The sequence below is a fragment of the Sinocyclocheilus grahami genome, unplaced genomic scaffold, assembly GCF_001515645.1.
Source record: "Sinocyclocheilus grahami isolate Dianchi unplaced genomic scaffold, SAMN03320097.WGS_v1.1 scaffold188.1, whole genome shotgun sequence".
Classification (NCBI taxonomy): domain Eukaryota; kingdom Metazoa; phylum Chordata; class Actinopteri; order Cypriniformes; family Cyprinidae; genus Sinocyclocheilus; species Sinocyclocheilus grahami.
The window spans coordinates 335351-360215 of NW_015505367.1; the positions used below are offsets into that span (position 1 = coordinate 335351).

The 24865-nt window shown below is 38.5% G+C and overlaps 1 protein-coding gene across 1 annotated transcript; it reads right to left on the minus strand.

Annotated features, from left to right (window-relative positions):
* Positions 1-1570: 1570 nt before the first annotated feature.
* plppr4a (phospholipid phosphatase related 4a) lies at positions 1571-24750 on the minus strand. The gene is made up of 7 exons (XM_016284791.1): positions 24326-24750; positions 18217-18402; positions 7944-8073; positions 7488-7683; positions 5513-5570; positions 5206-5379; positions 1571-4130 (listed from the first exon to the last, which is right to left on the minus strand). The coding sequence occupies exons 1-7, from the start codon at positions 24401-24403 to the stop codon at positions 2619-2621; spliced, it is 2334 nt and encodes a 777-aa protein (XP_016140277.1). The 5' UTR covers positions 24404-24750; the 3' UTR covers positions 1571-2618.
* Positions 24751-24865: the final 115 nt, after the last annotated feature.

Consider the following 24865-nt stretch of genomic DNA (forward strand, 5'->3'; position numbering starts at 1 on the left):
AACCTGCCTGCTTTACATGTTTCAAAAATGATTACCAGTTGAAAACATTCATTAGAAATTTAGAAAGTAATCAAACATAATCAGTTACATTACTTTAATAAAGTAATTGAAATAGTTACACTACTTACATTTTAAATAGGGTAACTTGTAATCTGCAACCTATTACATTTCCAAAGTAACCATCCCAACACAACTTTCTTTTAAGGACCGATAAAAAATCATCTGGTCCTTACAGAAATTGCCAAGCAAATCATATTTGAACTAGATCGAGAAAATGCTTATTAGTTTTGTGTGCAATGAGCATCAGATGGTTAGTGAACAGACTATGGGTGGTCTGTGGGCATATGCATCGTCACATATAGAATAACTTTTTTGCTATAAATAGGGAAAGAAACAGAGCATTTCACAAAAAGGTACATACAAATGTGATTATATACTTTTTGATAATTTATGACACCATGCAGAAGACTGTGGAAATAAAAAATGCTTATTTTGGCTGTGATACCAAACATTTATTTCAATATATATGAAGACATATCATCCTCAGTCAAAATACATCGCTAAACAAAACCCCACAAGGCGAAACTTCCAAATATCTGTCAACAGGTTCAACCAAAAAGCCATAGAGCACTAATAAAGCAAGTGTCTCTATGACACTCAAATAATAACCCACTGATCTCTCTTACATTTCAACAGTTTGCTGGGAAACTTACAAATATCTATTTACAGGGGTTAAAAGATTGAATGATTATTCGGTTGATTCTGCAGAATGAAATTAGCCATCCGGCCAGCAATCACTATTAAAGGCATCATTTACAAAAGAAAAGAAAAACAAAACAAATCCTTTAGTTACAGTACATACAGTAGTAAGTCACCATGCATATGTAAGGACAGGTTAAAGCCATAATGTGGGGTACAATTATACTGTACAAGCATATATAAAACTTTAAAATGTGTTGGTTCGGAGTCACTCTTTTAAAACCGACATATCTAAATATGTATATATATCAATGAAATCTAAGTTCAATTAAAAAAAAAATGAATTAACTACATGTATCTGACACCTTGTTCAACATACAATCTTATTTGGCAATATTTATGTATACATTACAATATGGTCCTAACAAGTATGTAAACAGTGAGCTAGAAATACAAATACACAGTTTAGAACTGTTTAGAAATATACACACCACACAGGACGAATCCTAACATTGTCTATTTGTGTATTTTATTAAAACGTCTTAGTTTATGCAGCACTTGTCATTATGCAGTGGCTGTGCCCATTCTTCAGTGCCATTTGATGGCACAGACAGTGGATATTTAAAGCAAAGTCACAAAAAGCAAAGTGAACATCTGTCAATTCTGCACCGTAATCATTACAGCAGCAACATTTTTGGACAGTTACTGCAAGATGGGGCTAAGTTATCACTAGCTAATAGGCATATAATACTTTTTGAGGCACTCTATGAATATGATTATTAGTATTTTTTAGACGTTTACAAAAATAAGCAATGAATTCCCATAGTACCTTTGGGGGCCTCCTATTGCTCTCATATTGTGTATGCTTCTCTGCAATGTGCAGTGAAGTATTAGTCATTTTTTTTGCCCACACTCTTAAAAATAAAGAGGACAACGCACCTCAGTAGCTATATAACCCCATCCTGCCAGGCAAAATGGGGGGACGACTTAGAAAATGATGGACAATACATCACTGTAAACTTACAGCAATGGGCGATAAAACACAATTATACCTGTGCTCAAAGCACACTACAAAACACGGGGGCTTGCAAATCAATATATATGAGTGAAATATTGCTCATTGGCCTAAGGAACCAAATAAAAGTTTTATATTACACAAAGGCAATATGACATTAACGTCTGAAGAATGTATTGTTCTCTGCATTACAATGCCAAAGGCTGAGTCTCTATAAATGTATTGTCTCTATGCCAGCAAAGAGCGCTTTCAGCTGTTTGAATGAAAATTGCTCAATCATGGTCACTAAAACACACAGTGCATATGGTTAAACAAGCCCCCTAAACAAAACATCCATTTGGTTAATACAGTGTTGCTAAAACCCTCTGTAAACATCACAATAACATTCTCCTATTTGTCTAAAAGCTATGAGTCTGATCGAAAGCCCAGCTAAAATATTTAAAAGCAACATAGTGAAAACCATTTTTTTCCTTAAGCATGAAAAGATGTGATTGAATGGTCCAGTATACATACAAATATTTATATTGAGAAAATATATATAAATTTGCAAAGTTTTTAAAAGCACCCACGTTGCCATGAGACAACAGACAATTCCGATAAGACAATGGATTCGATAACAAAGCTAATCCGAATGAGATAGGCAAATCAAACAATCACCTTTACCAAACAGGCTCAAATTTAATATTTTGTGCTTATGTTATAGTAACGAGGCCTATAGAATGTAGACTGAAAATGCACAATGCTGCCTTACGTGTTCTGGAGAGTGCAGTTGTGTCTAATGGTCAGGGAATGTACATGTGTCCAGAATCACTGGCTCTACGCAGTCCCCTAACAGAGTCTCCAGTCTTCAGAGTTCAGAGAGCAAAGGCAAATCTTAGAGGATTGGTAAGGAAAGAGGTTTCTTTCACTCCTTGAAAGTCAAAATGGGGGGAGGTGTAGGGGAGAGTTTGAAAAAGTGAGGCAGGTTCCTGGCATTATCAGGACTAGATCCTCTGTCGGGCAGCAAGATGATGTTGCCTTTCCTGCGTAGTGTGGAGTCTCGACTGGAAGTGGTGGAGAGTGTTTCTGAGGTGGCTTCACTGCTGGCTTCCACCGGTGTGACTCGGATGGTGGTGATACTCTGTTGGTGGTGGTGGTGGTGGTGATGGTGGAAATGGGGATGATGGGGGTTGCTCATGTCAGGTAGGCTACGGTTGCCATCGATGGAGCTGTAGCCGTCTTTCAATGACTCGCAGCTTTCGGAGTCCCGGTTCAGGTCGTTGAGCTCAAGGGACTGCCGGATGCTGCCCCGCTCCTGCGGTTTCCACCTCCAGGACCCGCTGCCATCTGTAGATGGTGGTTTAACCACTGGCTTGTTCTCAGGGTGGGCCTCCACTCGAACAATGCCCGCGCTGGGATCCTGATCCATGAGGGCTTTGTAACGGATGGATCCGGTACAACTCACGGTGCTCCCCTCACTTTTAGGACTGCCGTGCAACATGCCCTGCTGCTTAGACATTGCGATGACCTGCATGATACGTGGCTGGCTGTTAGTCCGACAGGCGGTGCTCTTCTCTGCCACCGTCAGCCATTTCGACCGTGCATTCCCGCCCCCTCCCCCACCATCATTCACCTCCTCACCATTCTCATGAGGTGAGAAGCTCACGTTCTCTTGGGTCTCCTCAGGGATGTGAACCAGTTGGGATGATCCTGGTCGTGACTGGATCGATACCCTGGCTCCACCAGTTAGGCCACCAGAGCTATTATGATTGGCTAATGGCACAGCACTAGCAGCTAGCTTCATGTACTGTCCAGGAGGTCCACCACGGAGCTCACCATCTAAGCCCATGGCTGAGGGTTCAGAGCTGCAGCGGAGCTCCATGTTTTGCTGGGGAGACAGCTGGCTAGCCTCAGCCTCCATTACCTGCAGAGACAGCTTGCGGTTCTCGTTCTTGGTCTTCCATTGTGAAAGCAGTTGCTTGGAACGTGTGGAGTCCATGGAGGCATGGATTGCAGCATGGCGTCGAGGCACCGGTTCTTCGAATCCAGTTGAGTGCACGCGGGGCAGAGTGTTACTGAATGTCACAAAGCTCTCCTGGCAGAGAGGACTGGGAGGTGTAATGCACTGTACCTCTGTGCTTGCCCTTTTCAAATTGGACATGTTCTCTCTGTGGGATGGGCCACGTAGCAGGATACTCTCAGAGCGAGCTGAGGTGGGACGTTCCCGCATGCTCAGGCTCTTAGGTGGCAGTAAGCGTGGTGGATCTGTGTTCAGGTTTGGTAGAGGTCTCAGAGGCTCCCGCATGGCAGGTGGAGGCACCACTGGCTGGGGTTGTGGTGGAGGTTGTGGTGGCTGTGGTTGCCGGAGAGGAGGATGTACATGTGTCTTTAGAGATGTGTCTTCACTAGGTTTAAAGTTTTCAACTGCATACAGACCCTAGAGTAGTGCAAAAATGCAGAATATATACAGCAACATCAATCAATAGATGCCATATAGATCTTAGTCATGATAGTGACATTTAATTTTTTGCAAATGAAAATAAGTATTTGAGAGACACTTGTATATTATATTCAAATTGTTATATGGTCTCCCAGCCTGGCCAAGCTAGTCTTTAGCTGGTTTGTGTTGTGGACTGACTCAGTCATTAGGTTTATGCTTATTTCTGACTGTCAAAGGCTAGAATCTTCTCCAGTCAATGGAAACGGTCTTTAAAAGTGTTGAGTCCAGTCTTAGCTTTAGCTGGGTAGCCAGAAAGTCTCTCCATCACCATCTGTGAAGTACCCAAACCCCCCTAGAACCAGTCAACCGACCAGTCTGACCAGAAGATTTTTTTTTCAGCAGTGTTGTCTCAAGGTCCTGTAATGTTTCACAACACATACTTGTTTCAAATTTTTACATGTTCTTTTGTCACCAGTAATTGCTTCGCCAAGATATATTTTCAACATTAACATTAGTTGAATGATCGACAGACTTGTTTTCATTCTCCAAAAAATAATATATATGATGCCTACATTGACTAAAGTCCATCATAAGCCTACATTAACTTTTGAGAGCTTTCCTCATTTTACTCACAGCCAGAGTATCAAACAGCATTACATAGTAATTTGCTTGACCTGATTAGCGTACAATGTGCTAAGCAAACAATAAAATCGGGACCTGATGTAAGGAGTTTTGGCATTGTTGTTGATGTTAGAAATCACAGGGTGTACATAGCCCTCAAGAGCAGATTGAGCAGGGAAGAAGGAGAATTAGTGAGAGAGAAAGAAAGAAATGGTGGGAGGAATGTGAGGGGTGTATGTGGGTGGAGAGCAGAAAAGAAGCCACAAGGGATTTGCATGTGCAAGCTATTTTTATCTCCATTAAAACAGCATTGTCTTATAGCACCTCGCTAATTCTCTATGATTCTTTTCCAGAGTCAGGTTTCATAGAGTAATATGGATTTGTCATGGGAATATGTAAAATTAATTATTATCCACACAGCGCCTTTGAAAGCCTCAACAACAAGACTCACCAGGTAGACGGCTATGCCCCCTCCTATGAGAAAGCCACAGTAGACATCCACGGCATGGTTCTTGAACTGAATGATGCGAGTCAGGCCACAGATAATGCCGCAGATGATGAAGGAAAACACCAGGAGTGGCTTCAGGAGCTTAGATGAGTCAGTCAAAGTGGCATTAAAGTACATCTGTGGAAGGAGACCAGCCTTTTGACTGAAGTTTAATGAAAATGCTTTACAGTGGAAAGGACAGTTGGATTATTTGGCATGCAGTTAGATATCGCTTGAGTCAACTGTGCCATGAGTCAAGTGGATTACTTACGGAGATGTACACAGCCGCAAAAGCTGCCAGAGTGGCGTGCTGAGATGGGAAGGACTTCCTGTAATGAGAGACAGACAGCCTTGTTAGATTTTCAGATCATTTCACACTGAACACATTTGAGGTAGTGTACCATGCTAAAGGACAGATGGGAATGGAAAGCCACAGATAATCATGTCTATAGTTCCCTAACTCATATATTGGGCCAAACAGGATATTTTTATTTCCAAGAACTAGATATTCTGGAGACACATTTCAATGTACGTAACAGAAGCGTAAGCCTTTGGGGACACACACACACCACACCGACCCTCTTTACGTCTAATTTTTACGCTATACAAAATGTCTGCATAACATATAATCATGGCTATTGAGAGTGCATGAAAAAATCAGAGCTGCGCAAATGGATGTGTGTGGGTGTGCTGGAATGGGCAGCCGGGTTGTGAGCGAAGCAACAAGACTGAACTCTGTGTGGGTTTTACAGGAACGCCATGTGCCAGAGGACAGCGCCACATTCATTCGGCTGCCTTCACATTTACCTACACTGTTTATAGCAGGGATTATATATTATATTATAAGGGACCTTTACTGTAAGTAGAGTTGCTGTGCAGCAGGTCCATTTAAATTTTGTCAGCCATAATGTCAAATAATCTTTGTTTGGGTATATAGTTAGAGTGAGTTTTTCATAATGTCAGTCTTGAATCATTGCATGACACAGGTATTTTAATTGCAGATGTTTGATGAGAAATCCTGAAATGGTACAAAAATGTTGCCAATTTTAACTCAATTTGAAGTGGGAGTGAACTAAAAAAACAAAAATACTTTCAAACAGATTATCACAGATGGAGGCAAATCTCAGCCCATTGAGAATTTTATTTTTAGAAAATTTCTTTTATACAGACCAGATTAAATAAAAATGGACTCTATTTACTTTCTCAACGCATGTTCACCATCTTATTGTGATTGACTCGTTATTTTCATAATCTTTAATCAAAATATTTGGTAACACTTTAGAATAGGGAACACATAATCACTATTAATTAAGAGTTTCCCCTCAATAAATTCCTGTGAATGGTCATGCAGAATAAGGCATTAATATGTGCTTATAAGTCCTAATAAACAGCCAATATGCTAGTAATATGCATACTAATACACAGCTAGTTAATAGTGAGAATTGGTTCTTAAAATAAAGTGTTACCAAATATTTAATAACAGTAACTTGATCTGCCTCTAAAACAACTTTACTTTTCTGCTGACATCACTTGGACCACACAGGCTATTGGATAATGTCGATCAGTAGCCAAACAGCTATTTACACTGTTTTAGCAAACTCACATTCAGCATGGCTCAACTGACCCTTCATAGGGACTTTGATTGACATGCGATCTAAACCAATCATAATGCTGAATCTGCAATTTTTGTCTAACAAACAAACCAGAGGAGAGTAGATTAACGTCAGTTGACTTGAACTTGAAAAATGGTGTGTATTGACATCTTTCCGCAATTGAAACCTAGATACCTTAGATACCTTCTAATGTTCATTCATGTTTATTTCATGATATAACTAGTACAGAGACGAGATGATCGCTTCACGTGTCACTTGAAGTGAGGCGCTGTGGTCTGTCACGACACATTAAAGAGCCAAAACTGTATTTATTTTTTTAATTTCTTAAAAAACAACAAAATTTGAAAGCTGAGACTTTGTTTCACACCAAAAGTAACATGCTCTGTCTTGTCTGTCGGCATGTTGTCAGTTTTCTCTTTGCTCCTCAGAAAAAAATGCCCCCAATTCCCAATGGGTAAAATTATATCCTGCCCTACATTTTGTCTTGTTCACAACTTCACAACACCATTTCACATTGATTTAATAGTCACAATGATAAAATAGTATGTAATGCTTGGTCCAAATTTAGACCATTTTTGGGCATGATCATGCATGTTGACGAACTACAATCTGACACAGATACCGCTCTCTGACCTGCCAGAGTTGATTGCTGCTGGATCAGGCCCAGAGCAGATGTCATCCACAATGAAAGCGTTTTCATCACAGGAAGTGTTGAGGCTGGTGTAGTTGGGCTTGCACACAGTGAGGAAGTAGGGGGCGTGGTATCCTGTGGCCAGCTGGATAATATCTGTGATGAGTGCAGTGATGCACAGGCCAAACACATGGACCCCTGAAAATGAAACAAAAGTATACGCACAGAGCTTTTTCCTCAGTCATATAAAGCAAATACAACATTTCATAAGCAGCAAGAAGACTTCATAAGCTTGTGATAAAATAGATGGAGCTTTCATTATTAATAGCAAACTCGATATAGTACAAGACTATAAAACAGATAGAATGAGTCAAGATCAAAAGAGTATTCCGAATAATATTTATACAAGCTATATTGCTTTTTATAGAGTCACAAAGAGCAGAAATATGTACACCCACCCACAAATCTCACAGCTCGTCGGATGTAAGAGTTGAAATTGCAGCCGGCGGCGTTTATGTTAGCCTCTGTTTTGATGGCGATGTTTCTTCTGGCCAAGCAGCAGTACAGGATCCCTTCCCCAATCATAATCTGTGGAAAGTTGGTCATCTGTGTTTACCCAAACACACAGCACCCACTTTTTACCACCATCCGTCCCCTTTCTAGTGGCTTCCAGGGGTCATTACTAATACAATCAGTGACACATCAACTCCATTACTGTAATTAAAGTAATCGCTCTAATCCATCCCTTCATAGCCATATGAGAGGGATTTCATCCAAAACTAAAAAAAAAATTGATGAGGGAAGGGGGTGTCTTGAAAGTCATCCAGGCCTCCACTATCGCAATGACTAAACAGTCAATTCCATGTAAATGAAAAGCAGAAACCCATAGATTTATATGTAAATGCTTCTGAAGGGGGCATGCTGTGGAGGACGAGATAGAGAGTGAGAGAGATGAACAAGATCAAACCCTCCTGAGATTACACTTGCCGCAAACCTACAGTCAAGTGCAGCGCTCGAGTGCAGCTGGCGCTACCATAACAGCTGGAGCTACCAGCAGGATACACATTCACACACCGCCTGCTAGTAAAAGGCTCAGCCATAATACCCATATAGTACTGAGGCCCAAAACTTATTTGGGTGATTTAGCATCGAGAGAATGTTGTCGAGTGATTAAACGTGGAGCAAAAGTCAAAATTATGAACCAAATGTTTGGGCTGAGGTGGCCATTTGTACCCATGCTTCACTGCAGACCAGCCACAGACTTATTAACAGTGGCTGACAAATGCAAAATGCAAAGGATAACCAACAGTGATAGCACTCAAATGAGCATAGCTGCCTTGCAAAATTAATTAGGCCAGTATTCTGGAGCACCTAATGTGATGAAAACACCCAAGCGACGTGCTGGAGAGTTGATGAAACAAATATGTCATTAAACATTAAACGAATCTGCTCTCTGATGAATATAGGTGGAGCGAGGCAATTTTAAGATGATGTTGATGAGACCAACACTGGAATAACAAACTTTGAAAGCCATTGTGAATATAATAAACAACTGGGGCAATGACAGAAAGCTTGTATTTTTGGTTCAGATTTATTGATTTATAAAAAATTAAAAAAAATTCAACTGGCATACTGAAATTCATAAAAATAAAAATAAAATGTAATATCATTAATGAATTAATAATTGTTATTTGTAAAATGCTCTTCATGTCTTGCAAAAATGTTGTGAAAAATTTGATTACTTTTTACTTGGATACACCACATGACATTATTAAATTTAGGGACAGTTTTACTAAAGAGGGCAAATTAGTGCGAGAGCACAATTCCAAAACAGCGCCGAGTTGTACAGTAAGCTATTATCACTGGACCTATTTAAATCGGACAATGGACCGTTCGACCACCAAATTCAGCAGTTTGCCATAATATCGAAGTAAATGTGCATCATTGATCATTGTTCTCACTAAAAATCTGCAGTTTAATTTAAAGACTAATTATGGTGCGCATTGCACTCCTCGCTGTCATTAAAACATTGCATGCCACAGGAAAAGTGATCAAGCGCATCCACTATAAATAGGCTATGTCTAAATTCATATAATTTTGGTTTAACTTCTGTGTAATAACTTTATGTCATTTTAGTTATGTAATTTCTCCATTAATGAGAGTGGAATATGTAATGCAAATGTGTAGGCTATATCGACATGAAAACAGAGTTTAAAATAATTGTTTACTTCATTACTTTTCTCTCTCCAGGAAAAAAAAGTCTGTACACATGGGTCAGAGTTTGTTTGCAGGTGCGCAAATTTTTCCGTCAAGTTTGTTTTCATAAATCCCACCTTTTGCGTAGGAAGTGGCATACGCCTCTTTCAGGGCAGGTTTTGTGCGTACGCAGCGGTTATAAATGAGGCCCCTGGTATGGCATGACTCCTAGTTGAGGGTTCCAAGACGTCTTTTATTTCCTGAAGCAAATTACAAATAACATGGCTTGGCAAACGATATGTTCGCATAATGTGTTCTTTGGGCATACTAAATAAATTAAAAAGTGTGGAAAGAATCCTCTGCCTTCTACCACGCGCTCTTTGTTCTCTACGGTGCCTCTTCCTAGCATCAACAATTGCAGGAATTTCAAGCGCAAAACAGTTTAAGACATGCTTTTTTTGGGTGTTAAATAATGGCGCAAATACTAGTAATTTGATGAGCACAAACATTAGTAAAAATCTCGTTGCGTGATTCATTTGAATACTCTCCTCCCATAAATGTTGCGTCTGAAAAATAAGCTCCTACAAATGCATAAGGTCAGGCGCAAAAATAACAGTGTCCATGCCTTTACAGCACTAATTCGTCTGCACGTATTTAGTAAAACCTGACAGTACTATTTTAACGCCAAAAGACGGTTTTCTCTGGCGCAAACTGTTAGTTATACTGGCCCTTAAACTCTTCTGGAAAATGGATAAATTTTTTTTATTTCAAAACCATACAAAACAACAATGAATACAAAAAGTAAATTTCTAAGAACTTGACACGCTTTAAACTGAAATTTTAAATGTTTTTCCTTTTCTTTTATTGACAGTCTTACAGTAATAGTCATTGACCCTAGCTGTGACCCAGTGACCTATTTCTTCAAAAGCTACACTACCCTTCAAAAGTTTGGGGTTGGTAATATTGTTTAACGTTTTTCAAATTAGTCTCTCATGTTCACCATGGCTGCATTTATTTTATAAAAACAACAGTAAAAACATCAATATTGTGAAATAATATTACAATTTAAAATGACATATCTATTTTAATATATTTAAAAATAGAATTTATTTTTCTGTGATGGTACAGCAGAATTTTCAGCAGCCATTTTCAGACAGTTATCGCTGTCACATGATCCTTTGAAGATCATTCTAATATGCTGATTTGGCACTCAAAAGCATTTCTTACATTTACATTTACATTTAGTCATTTAGCAGACGCTTTTTATTCAAAGCGACTTACAAATGAGGACAATAGAAGCAATCAAAACTAACAAAAGAGCAACAATATGTCTTTCTTCTTCTATATATACACACACAAAGAAAAGTAGATAGAATAGAAAAAATAAAAAGCTTGTGTTTTTTTTAAATAAGAAAATGAAGATAAATAGATAAAGTCGAATTAAAATAGAATAGAAAGTGTTAAGAGTTAGAGGGTCAAATAAAGATGGAACAGATGTGTTTTTAGTCATTTCTTGAAGATGGTTAAGGACTCAGCTGCTCGGATTGAGTTGGGCATGTCATTCTACCAGGAGGGAGCAGTTAATGAAAAACTCTGTGAAAGTGATTTTGTGCCTCTTTGAGATGGCACAATAATGCATCATTCACTTGCAGAACACAAGCTTCTAGAGGGCACATAACTCTGAAGTAATGAATTTAGGTAAAGGGGTGCAGAGCCAGTGGTGGTTTTGTAGGCAAACATTAATGCCTTGAATTTTATGCGAGCTGCTACTGGTAGCCAGTGCAAATTGATGAACAGAGGTGTGACATGCATTCTTTTCGGATCATTAAAGATTAATCTTGCAGCGGCATTTTGGATTAATTGTAAAGGTTTGATAGAAGTGGCTGGAAGACCTGCCAAGAGAGCACTGCAATAGTCCAGCCTGGATAGAACAAGAGCTTGAACAAGGAGTTGTGTTGCATGTTCTAAAAAGAACGGGCCTGATGTATAAAACTTTATGTAGATTTCATCCTAAATGTGTGCGTATGCACAAAAGTTAGATTTTGCGTACCTACAAATGTTTTTAGATTTATAAAGCCATGCGTATGCCAGAACCTGTGAAAAATTACCTTTGTAATACCCAGTAAGCGGAAGATTGTGCGTACATGAATCTCCACCCCGTCTCCTCCCTGAAATAGCTGTATATGGAGCTTACAACGCCTAGTTTTAATATGCATAACGTAATCTGTATATAATTTCCATACATATTCCATCCACGTGACACCATGTTTAACGCAGTTAAGGGTACATTACGTTATGAAAATATGAGATACGTACTATAAATGCTTTTTGAGACATCACATTGCTATTCAAATGTATACAGTTTTGCCTATAAAGTAAACATATATTTTAGAATGTTTATAGCCTATATTTGAATGGAGATAGGCCTTATTTTTTTGCAGTGTAAATAACTGCCTGACTCATCGCATCAATAACAAAACATTTTGAAAATAAAACGTGCATATCTTACAGTTTCCTTCAAATTCTATCTTTAAAATATGGTGTTTGTCACAATATTGGGAAGAGCACGAAAGGGGTTATCATTAGGCTATTTCTGTGTGTGACACCTGTGAACAGAGGTTCTAGAGTACTGTCATCAAACCTGTTCAAACCAGCCAATGGACAGTTTGATCAACAAGTGCATCCTTATGTCTGTCATTACCGTCTATGTTCCAAAGCCATCAGACGAATCAAGTTAACATCAGTGATCATTATTGTCATACGCCAAGCAATCCTCGCTGTGATTAAAACATTAAATCGCATACCACAGGAAAGCAGCACATCAACTGCAAATATTTCTGTTTAAATTCATATAAAAATGTTGTAATTTCTGGATAATAATTTTATGAAATTTCAGTGCTTATCTTCATTATTGAGAGTGTCATATTTAATCTAAATATGCATGTAAAATGTAAAACAGACTTTAAAATAATTTTGTATGCTTCATTATTTCCCTCACTCTAGTAAAAGAGTGCGTACTCATGGTCTAGACTGTGTCTGTACGGTGCGCACATATTTACGCCTAGTTTATTTTTTTTATAAATCCTGATATGTGCATGGAAAATTGCAAAGTTTATACATCAGGCCCCAGATCTTCCTAATGTTGTATAAAGCATATCTGCAGGACCGGGCAGTTTTAGTAATGTGGTCTGAGAAATTCAGCGTATCATCAATTACAACTCCAAGGTTTCTAGCTGTTTTTGAAGGAGTTATGGTTGATGAGCCTAACTGGATAGTGAAATTTTGATCAAGTGATGGGTTTGTTGAAACCACAAGAAGTTCTGTCTTAGCCAGGTTGAGTTGAAAGTGATGGTCCGTCATCCAACAAGATATGTCTGTTAGACATGCTGAGATGCGAGCAGCTATCGTCGAATCATCAGGATGGAATGAAAGGTAGAGTTGAGTGTCATCAGCATAGCAGTGATATGAAAAGCCATGTTTCTGAATGACAGAACCAAGTGATGCCATATAGACAGTGAAGAGAAGTGGTACAAGAACTGAGCTCTGAGGCACCCCAGTAGCTAGATGTTGCGACTTGGACACCTCACCTTTCCAAGTTACCTTGAAGGACCTATCTGAGAGGTAAGACTCAAACCACTGGCGTGCGGTTCCTGAGATGCCATTTTCCAATAGGGATGACAGGAGAATCTGGTGGTTCACCGTATCAAAAGCAGCGGACAGATCCAGCAAGATAAGTATAGAAGATTTGGAAGCTGCTCTAGCCAGTCTTAGGACTTCAACAACTGAGAGCAAGGCAGTCTCGGTCGAATGTCCACTTCTGAAGCCAGATTGGTTGCTGTCCAGGAGGTTGTTCTGTGCGAGAAAGGCAGAGACTTGGTTGACCATAACTCGTTCAAGTGTTTTTGCAATGAAAGGTAGAAGGGAAACCGGTCTGTAGTTCTCTAAAAGAGTTGGGTTAAGAGTGGGTTTCTTAACAAGTGGGGTTATACGAGCCTGTTTAAATGTTGAGGGAAAAACATCAATGTGAAGGGATGTGTTAAAGGATTTGTTCACTTTCAAATGAAAGTTTTCCTGATAATTTACTCACCCCCATGTCATCCAAGATGTTTACATCTTTCTGTCTTCAGTCGAAAAGAAATTAATGTTTTTGATGAAAACATTCCAGGATTAATCTCCTTATAGTGGACTTCAATGGCTACCAAATGGTTGAAGGTCAAAATTACAGTTTCAGTGCAGCTTCAAAGGGCTATACACGATACCAGACGAGGAAAAAGGGTATTTTTTAGCGAAACAATCGGTAATTTTCTAAAAAAAAAATTACATTTATATACTTTTTATCTTCAAACGCTCGTCTTGTGTAGCTCTGCGTGAACTCTGTGCATTCCGGTTCATGACAGTTAGGGTATGTCGAAAAACTCCTATCTAATTTTCTCCTCCAACTTCAAAATTGTCCTAAATCGTCCTACATCGCTGTTTTACACCTTAGAAGGCGTTTGACCTTCTTTGCATGTTCACTTTGTAAACACTGGATCGGTACTTCTGCAGCGATATAGGATGATTTTGAAGTTGGAGGAGAAAATGAGATGGGAGTTTTTCGACATACCCTAACTGTTTTGAACGGGACTGCACAGAGTACGCATGCGCATTGCAGAGCTACACAAGACGAGTGTTTGAGGTTAAAAAGTATATCAATTGAATTTTTTTTTAGGAAATTACCGATTGTTTCACTAAAAAAGACCCTTATTCCTTGTCTGGTATCGTGTAGAGCCCTTTGAAACTGCACTGAAACTGTAATTTTGACCTTCAACCGTTTGGTAGCCGTTGAAGTCCACTATAAGGAGAATAATCCTGGAATGTTTTCATCAAAAGCCTTAATTTCTTTTCGACTGAAGAAAGAAAGACATAAACATCTTGGATGACACGGGGTTGAGTAAATTATCAGGAAATTTTAATTTGAAAGTGAACTAATCCTTTAACAATGTGAGTGAGTGCAGGTACAATGGCAGGAGAAATGGCTTGAAGTAGATGAGATGGAATAGGATCAAGCGGACAACTAGTAGGATGATTGGAAAGGATGAGTTTAGAGACTTCTGCCTCAGAGAGTGGAGAGAAGGATGAAAACGAGTGTATGTTTGCTGGTAAGATGTTAGTTTGTGGTTGTGGGCGTGGGCATGTGGCAAATTGTGTACTGAGATTTGTAATTTTATTAATGAAGAATATGGCAAAGTCGTCAGCTGTTAGAGTTGATGAAGGAGGTGGAGGAGGAGGACAAAGGAGGGAGGGAAATGTTTTAAAGAGCATGCGAGAGTTTGGCAAATTGTTAATTTTGTTGTGATAGTATGTCCATTTAGCAGTGGAGATATTAGCAGAGAATGAAGATAATTTCTTATTATCAATGTTGCACAAAGATTGCAATCAAAGTGCGCACATCTGACAGGCCAAAAGCTCAATGTGGGTGCTCAGCCACAAGAACAATTTAAAACAAGAAAATCAAAGTTGGCACACCACAGCTCCATAAGTAGACAATATTTATTTATGTTCTCACCACAGGTGACGTTTCGAGGCTCGAAACATCACCTGTGGTGAGAACATAAATAAATATTTTCTACTTTTGGAGCTGTGGTGTGCCAACTTTGCTTTTCTTATTTGAAATTACTATCAATGTTGAAAACAGTTGTTCTGCTTAATATTTTTTCAGAAACTCTGACACATACAGTCTGTTTTCAGGATTCTTTGATGAATATAAAGCTCAAAAGAACAGCAAGTGAATGTCTTTATTATCGCTTTTGAACAATTTTAATGCATTCTTGTGGAATAAAAGGATTCATTTATTATTAAAACTTTTGAACAGTAGTGCAGTTAAAATATGACTCTAAAAAGCCACGATACTGAAACACTTCCAAACTTCCAGCTTTTGAAACCCCGAGAAAATGTGACAATAGGTTCTTGAAGATTTTTCTATCTAGCTGCCTTTGCAATGACAATCTTGTAAACCTCAACATGTATACAGATGGTAAAATGCAATTGAGGGCAATCTATTAGACTCATGATAATAGACTCACAACATGCCTGTAGAGGCTTAGTGCCTTGTCGCCCAACTGATGTTCGAAATGCATGTTGGGTGGGTGGCAGACAAAATTTCACTGACAGTTTGGGAAGAAGAAAACATGCAAGAGACAAGTAAAAAAAATAAAAAATAAAAATGGAGATAGAAAACACAAATAGAAATGCTAACAACAATTTAGCTGAGGTGAAAGCAGAGAAACCCATACTTAAGGTGATTTAGTTTGAGAAATTTGCTTTCGTTCCATGTTTTTAAGTTGCTTTGGAAGTAAGTATTGCAAGTAAGTTAGTATTGTCAATGTAAGCAAAAATATAACTGACTCATCCTGCAAAGATTTTCAGATGCGAGAATGAGAATGTCCCTCTAATACTGCCTGTAATTGACCAGCAAACAGCAAATCATGGTTCATAGCTGAGACAAAGCTAAAGCCATCAAGCGATTTCTTGTCTTTAACATGAACTATGAATGTGTGTGCAAAGCTAGCAACAATTTGTAACTTCAGGTGACTACAAAGAAATTGGAGGCACACCATCAAATATAGATGAATTATTATTCACTGTAATATTCATTCTTGCCCCTCTAAACTGAGATCAAACATTAGGCCTACATGAATAAGTAATGGCACTCCACTGCATGGTACGGCACGGTACGGCTCGGTACGGTTCACTTTTGGGGGGTTTTCCACTGGGTACAGTCCCTGGTACTTTTTTTAGTACCACTTCGGTTGGGGTTCCAAGTGAACCGTACCGTTACCAAAACGTGAAGTGTAAACTCTGCTAATCAAGGATTGGCCGGAGAGAATCGTCACTACCTGTGTCACTGAACTTGTGACACAAACACAAAAGAACCGCTAGATTTAAATCAGCACAGCCAGCGAAGGATCGAACGATCCCTGACTTGGATATATTCATAAGTAAAAGATTATCATCTGAATTATCAATATATTCTGTTGAAATGGTCGCTATTATAGTGGGAATTATGTGGGTAGAGGAAGTGACACCAGACAGAGCTGTGATTTGCTCAGACTCTGCTTCTGTCTTAACTTCATTATCCAGCCACCAGGTATTTAGAGAAGATTTAATTAATGAAATTGTAATGTTAATATGTCAAATTCAAAGGAAAGGAATTTTAATAGGATTTTGTTGGGTTCCAGCCCATATAGGGGTAGTTGGGAATTAAATAAGTGATCAGCTGGCTAAAAATGCTTTAAAAAAAGGAAATTGATATCAATGTTCCATTAGGTAAAGGGGAAGTTAAAAGTATTACTAAGAGGAATGTTACAAGAGAATGGCAAGAAGTGTGGAATTTAGATTATAAAGGAAGACATTTATATAAAATCAAAAAGCAGGTAGACTAAAATGATTGTAAGTGGAAGGAATAGGAAGGAAGAGGGGATAATAGCTAGATTAATACTGGGTCATTCAGGGCTGAATGGTTCATTGTTTTTAATTGGTGTACATGTTAACGGCTTATGTGAATTTTGTGGTGAGAAAGAAACAATTGAGCATGCACTATATGAATGTATAAAGTATAGTGAGGATAGGAAGGAACTAATAGCATATCTAAAGGATAAAGGTAAGAAGAATAAGGATGTGGGATATTTATTGGGATATGAATTTAATAGTGATAGAACAGGATATAGGATTTTATTAAATTTTTTATATAGCACAGGGCTAGATAAAAGAATATAATATAAAAGATGTTCTGTTTCGGTTTGGAGTCTAAGGGGTTCAGTGTGGAGGACGGAGGAGCTGAACACGCAGCGCCAACCGATACCTGGACTCTTGATGGCTTCAGAGTTGAGACAGAACAACTAATATAGTAAAAGAAAATCCTGATTGCATAATAGCACAGTAGGTGGCGATATGCGCAAAGATTGCAACTCGCCATAAAACCAAGAAGAAGAAGAAGAAGGATCAAACGCAACTTTTGAACGAGCGCACCTTTTTTTAACAACCAAAAAGTTTTGTTGTCTGTTGCGGAAGTACAGACGTTCCTCTCGTTGATAGCAGAGGAGCGGATCCAGCGAGAGCTTGATGGGGCGATGCGGAATGAAAAAGTTTTTTTAGGAGTTGTGGTAGTAGAGGCAACTATAACGACATGTGAATAATCCTGCCCACTCTAAAGCGGTACTGAACTGCAGTGGAAATGCAAACCGTGCCGTGCCGTACTGAGTCGTGCCGAGCCGAGTCATACCACACAGTGGAAAAGCGCCATAAGAGTGCCCTCTAGACCAGTGGTTTTCAATTCTGGTCCTGTGGAACCATCGCGCTGCACATTTTGTGAGTCTCCCTAATTTAACACAATTGATTCAGATCATCAGCTCGTTAGGAGAGAGATCCATGTACCAAACTGAGTGTGTCAGATAAGGGAGACATTCAAAATGTGCAGAGCAGTGGGTCCCCAGAACCAGGATTGAAAACCACTGCTCTAGACTCTAGACTAAACATGAGTGTCAATCTGGCGTTTACCGTCACCGCTGGCCCGGCGAAAGCCAGACTGAAGAGCATGAGGAAGGGGATGACCTCCTTTGTGGGCTCAATGTAAGGCATGCTGAGACTGCGGTCATTGCAGCTGTAGCCTGAACGCACTGGCTTAAAAATATCTGTCAGCTCCAGGAAGTATAAGCTGACCACAGAGGACACCAGAATTGGGAGCTGTAGAGATAAAACAGAAGGAATATAATATATTAGATGGGTCTTGTTTACTAAATATGCAAGATGTGTTGAAAACAACAATGAAATTATGCTACTTTTATTAGGCAAATGGTGAACTGTCCCATAGTTTACTAGTTTGACTCATCCAGGCTAATTTGCAAACATGATAGGTGGCAATTATTCCATTGACAAGGTAATCAGCTTATTATATTGCAATGGAGGTACTGTATCTGATCATGTGACTTCTCATCTGTATTTTGCCAGTTTCACGTTTAGGATTGAGCTCATCTGCATGTATTTCCCGTACAACGATGTGACTAGTAACTTCTATAGAATGATGCATCATTGGAGAAACTAACCAATTAGTCACATTCGTTTTCCTGAAACCATAATAAGATGGCCATACCTCCATCTTTTGAGCTACGTTGGTTCAACAATACAGACATTAATAACATCACATGCATGTGAACAAATAATTTACACTAATTAAGCGATTTGAGATCTTTTGATACTGCTGTAATGAACATCATTTTGCATTACTTTATGCTTGACTTACACATTTGTGCACAAGTACACTGTTCAAAAACGGCACTGATTGTTGACACATTCAATTTTTTAGACTGAGACATATATGTATGTATGTCGCTAGTCTCTGTACTGTGAAGATGCTCGTGGGCGTTACTATGCTGTTACTATGCTGCCGCTCTAATATTATTGTTATACTGCACGTCTGGCCATCTTAAGAAAATGCAATCACAAATGAAATATATTGCAGAAAAACACAGACACCATTCTATTTTGACTTAAAAGCATTAATGATTATTCTAATTAGCCTTAAGAGAATTAAACGTAGCATTCTGCTGTTGAAGAGTGTTGTTATATAAACTACAGCACTGCTCAGTGTATTAAATCATTAACCAGATTAATGATCGATCAATCAACTAATTAAACTTGTACTGCTAAAAATGACTAAAACATCATTCGAATTTGACAAATAATAAATTTTCTAGTTCCTAATATTTAACATTATGCAGGGGAAACTGTAAATATGAATGGCAAAAGTGCTAAACTGCTCACTGCATCATATAGCTAACAACACAAACTATCAATGTATCAGTCAAACTCACTATGACTGATGAGTTTATTTTCCACACATTTTCTTATATCCATGTATGTGGTTACAGTAAAACCATATAAAACAGTGAAATCGCTGCAGAACTCTGTCCTGTCTTTCCTGCACTAGAGACATAGTCTTCACTCCTAGTGGTTGTTGCTCAGGAAATTCGCTGCTCATTTGCATAAATTTTAACTTTTCTTAACTTTGTCACATGACTCACTCAGTGGTACATTCTGCATTGGTCAATGGTGCTCATGTCGCAGGAAGTCACCAGCTCTCCATTGAAAATGTGTGGAATCATGTTGTTGCTGCGTGTCACTGGTGGTGTGAACTTCAGTGTGAAGAACATTTAAAAAATTTGAAGAACTTTTTACACCATAAAGTACCTTTTGAGGAATGCAAAGATTCCATGGATGTTAAAGGTTCTTTGTGGAACAATAGATTTCAGTTATTTTGCTTAAAGGGGTCCTATTATGCTTTTTCACTTTTTGAATTTTAGTCAGTGTGTAGTGTGTATGTTTGGGCATAAAAAAAGATCTACAAAGTTACAAATCTCAAAGTCCACTCCAAAGGGAGATATTTCGTTTTAAAAAAATCCCTTTCCAAGAACTACAACGAACGACTCGTTTGGACTACACCGTTGTTTTCCGGGTTTTGTGATGTCACAAAGCGTCCCATTAGAATATCATTAAAATAATTCCCGCCTACGGAAATTCGAATGGTTGGGGGGTGGGGAGGGGCGAGGTCATGGGTTGAGTGCATCAGACAAGACGACGACGAAGAAGAAGTGCTGCTGTAGCGTCAAGTTTTCGCAAGTTATTACACATGCACCTGAAGTATAATTATGTATGTAAATGTGTATGTTACAATTATGAAAACTTTTTTGTAATAAATTGCTGACAGTACAATACTGGAGTGGACAATGATGTAATCTGCAGAATTTACACTTCAATTATGAGACTACAGTGATTCTCATACATTGATTTATTTGTGGCGCCCACCACAATATCAAAACTGACCGCCACAAATAGATTTTCCAAAAGGCTTTGACTTTGTTGAATAAACATGAGCACTGCACATTTCAAAATCGAAACCCGGTGTGGGTGTTTTCATATCACTGTATTTCTGAAAGAAACGGACTGTCTTCAGAAAACTGGATGTCATTTTCATTTCATAATGCATGTAATGTCTGATAAAGCAGCGTTTGTGAGCGGAGAGCTGCTTTGTGTACAGCCGTTACCGGGGAAACCTCGATCTCTACCACTCCAACAGTGCCTCCTGCATATATATGCCATAGAGCTGTGCAATTAATCGCATGCGATTGTCATGCGCATCTCATCAGTAAAGCCAGTTCCGTAGTAAAGTAAATCTCCATCACCTGCTTTCAGATGGAGCGGCATTTACTACACAGAGCCGTAGTTCACTGAAAATTAGGCAATATCACGTTCATTATTGCAGATCAAATTGCCTGCAATAATGAACCGCAGTACAGAAACACTAAGCTGTTCGCCAATCACAATGCACTGGGACAGCTAACCAATCACAACACATTTAGTTTTTCGGAAGGCGAGCCTTCATCAACCCCAGAACTAATCGAGCCGTTTGTGCCAGGCTGGGGAGAAAGGTATTGTAATAATGTAAATGATGTGAAAAATAATGCGTTTTTCGAACCACCAAGCATGAGAGCATGTTCTAGTACACCTCCAAAACAAATTCAAGACTTTGTAAAAGAGCATAATTGGACCCCTTTAATGTTTAAGAGTGTATATATATTCAAATGGAATGGACAGTAAAGAATGTACTGCATGTTAGGATTGCTTGCTGTACCCAAGAGAATGATCTATTTAAGTCCATGTCTTATAGTTGGCTAACAATGCTTTTGGGGAACACACCCCAGATCCGCTGTTAGCCTTTTAAATCATATTTCATAATATTTGTTCGTAATACCCAAAATGTTGTCTCCTAAAAAAAAAAAACGCTCTTGGTGCTGAAGCAAAAATGCATTGGGAGATCCTTGCTTCTAAAAACCTAAATGACAATGGCTGTGTATTAGTGCTTGTCAAGCTAACTGCTACAATCAGCATTATGTTGGTATGAGAACGCCGATACATATAATTAGGGTTTGGATGAAACTATACTGGAGTTACATCCCCTGAGGTTTTTCACACTCGTCAACGGTACTAGGTTCACGCTAAGGTTAGACAGAAGATGTGTGATTACGGGAGAATCAAGGTTATTCTCAGGTGAATATGCAAGGAATGTCTTTAGATATCCTAGAATTACTGTTGTCATTGACACGGTTCACCCCATAGTATCTCAATGAACAAGGATCAGCTGGAGATGTCTTCACTGCTGCAGCTCACAGGAGGAAATATATTGCGTTGTGCTATGCAAGGTGGAAATATGCCATCGTACTGAATAATTACGAAACTTGAGCGGACAGCATGAAGATCAAAGGTGGGGGTAGGGGGTTTTAATTACTGTAATCAAGCCCCTTCTAAAAAGGGGAGGACAGCTGCAGAAAAAGCCCCTGTGGTTTAAACTTCTAGTGATGCTGCATCTTACAGCACAAATACTAATAACCTCTATGAAATTTTCACTGGACCAATTGGATCCAGTGAATCCTATGAATATCAGTTTTTGTCTATGGTCCACCCATAATTCTCTAGCAAACAAATTAATTCCGTAGTTTGACTGTATATTTGCAGATGTTTAGCAGTGAATTGCAAATGAAGATGTCTTTTATTAAATATTTCTCATTTATATTTTAAGTTATTACAACACAAACACACAGCTTACATTGCAATATATAGGCTACCCTTTAATGTAAGCCATCAAAACTTGCATAATGCTTTCTGACAATAATGCCACAATTGACCTCTTCTTTAAACAAAAATATTACAATTTTATCAGTTATCGGCTGTTTTTTTTAATCATCGGTCAATAATATATTGTCTGATATTCAACATTTAATTGTTCATGCTCATTTTGCCTATCTTTGCTGTCTAACACTCACTTAATCTTTAAAAACATACTGAACATTCTGTTTTGATGGCTAAATTGACTTATAGCACTTAAAACAGTTTACTTTAGTTTAGAGCTTTATTTTTAACGTATTTGGTTGCACTTTATTTTAAGGTGTCCTTGTTACAGTATAATGATACATTTAAGTACTGAGTAATTATAATTAACTACATGTACTTACTATATGGTTAGGGTTAGGATTAGGGTTTGGCTTAGGGTCACTTGCATGTAATTATGCATAATTTATTGTTACTATAATAGTAAGTACATGTAACATGTAACAAGGACACCTTAAAATAAAGTGCTATTTATATAAAATAGTATAAGATTTGAATATTTGCTATTTATTAGTTAGCGGCTAAAAATAAAGTTTATCTGTATTTTTATATCATCTGTAGCTAAAGCTCAAATTAAAATTATATTATGCATTTTTAATTAATTACTTTGCCATCTAAACATGGCTGAACAACTGAACAAGAAGCAATTTGATATTTAAATATTTTTTCCCTATTTTTTTTTTTTTATAAAATAGGAATGTATTGGAATAATAACTTACAACCTAAACTAGATCTGCCAGCATATTGTGTCAAAATAATGTTTTTTTTTCTTTTTCAAGCCATCTTGTAGTTCACATGTAGTAAACTGAAACATTAGTGAAACAGGGAAGTTAATTAGGCAAAATTAGTGAAGCGAAGCATATTAAATTACGCCTTTTTTAATTAATTCTCATTTTAGGATAGAAACAAGGTCTCTGCAGCAAGGCTACTCTATAGAAGGCAACCAGGTCACACCTGGGAACATGATATTAATTCCAGTGCAGCCAATGAGCTTTGATTCTGTCTGATTTGAAAATACAGAGTCTATTCCAGGTAAGTTATTTAGAGGACCTTACATTTGATATCTGGATGAGAACATGTAAAATATCTTGTAGTAATTCATCATGCCCTCATTCTCTAAGATTAATTGTTTAAACCGAATAGAAAGCCAATAGTCTATTCATGACCATGGTTTTTAATACATAGAACAGCATGGTTTAATAGTTCATGACCATGGTTTTTAATACATACAACAGAGTGGTTTAATATTCTTTGATATTCAAGAAACATTAAATTCAACACTGCAGCTTGACAAGTAAACAAGACAGATCAAAGACTGCCACCATTATCTCCATGACACCAGTGATCAGCACTCATTTGTCTGTGATATCTAGGCCATGTCAGATTAGCCTTCATATATTAACTGTCCATTCCAATCCCAATTCATTAATATTGCCCTCTTAATTCTATGAGAGACAGCATTGTTTATATCTTATTTTAAGACTAATTTTCATAAGGTCTCCAGTCCAATGTGGACGATCTTCTTCTCTTAGACTTTGAACTAATATTCTACTCTACTAAGGCCATGTTGCCTGTGCCAATGCAATCAGGAAAAGTGTTTTTGAATGGCAGACATCAAAAAGCAAGCCAAAATTTGTTGCGCAAAAGCCAGAACACAATGTTTATGTATTTCCCTTCACATATCACGCATACCCCCTTAACATTAACATAATATACAACAACAAGTGTAAAGCATTTGACCTTCTCACGACCAGAACTGCATACAGTATGCCTAAGTTAACGAGCAGTCATGCAGAATGAACACTGACTATGGTTCCAATCCGCTTGATTGCTTTGATTTTGGACGTGACCATCGCGTGAATGAAGACCACCATCAACTCTCTTCTATTAATTAGACATGATACAAATCGGAATAGCTCTCTCAGTGAGTGCTACACTCACTTACCTCCACGAAATAAAAGCAGGGCAGCAAGGTAACGCTGTCTTTGGTCATCTTGCCTTTGAGTCTTTCCTTCGCAGACATGATAAACGGTACGTCCCTTTAAAAAAAAACACACACCGGTGCGCGAAGAGGAACACTGAAGCCCAGCTGGTGTAATTTCTCCCCGTGTGCAGTAATTGCGCTCCTTTAGGCTGTCGCTTTCTCCATCCCCAAGTGCGCTTTTACTGCGGATGAAGACACACGGAAAGATGCTGTATCAAACCTGGCGACATCATGACTGAAACCATGACAACACAATCACCATCCCCTGAGCACGCGCCGATGTCCAGCACCGATTAATGTTTCAAGCCAACCTTCAACCTTCTGATTAGAGGCAATATGCTGACCAGATGACGTCAGATGTGTGCTAAAAACCCATTTTCACTAGAAGCGAGCGCGTGAGAGGGGTGGGGGCGTCCACGCTTCTGCACACTATCATGATTGTCAAATGGCTCAAACTACGGCTCAGATGGGTTGTAGATAAGGCGTTGTCTTTTATTGCTA

Bases quoted from the DNA above. Each gene is read 5' to 3' on its own strand.
- plppr4a (XM_016284791.1), bottom strand. From the start codon at position 24,403: ATGTCTGCGAAGGAAAGACTCAAAGGCAAGATGACCAAAGACAGCGTT. The intron at 5,571-7,487 runs GTCAGAGAGCGG...CTCTCATTACAG, and splicing joins GCAGCAATCAACTCTGGCAG to GAAGTCCTTCCCATCTCAGC. The intron at 4,131-5,205 runs GTGAGTCTTGTT...GCACTACTCTAG, and splicing joins GGGGCATAGCCGTCTACCTG to GGTCTGTATGCAGTTGAAAA.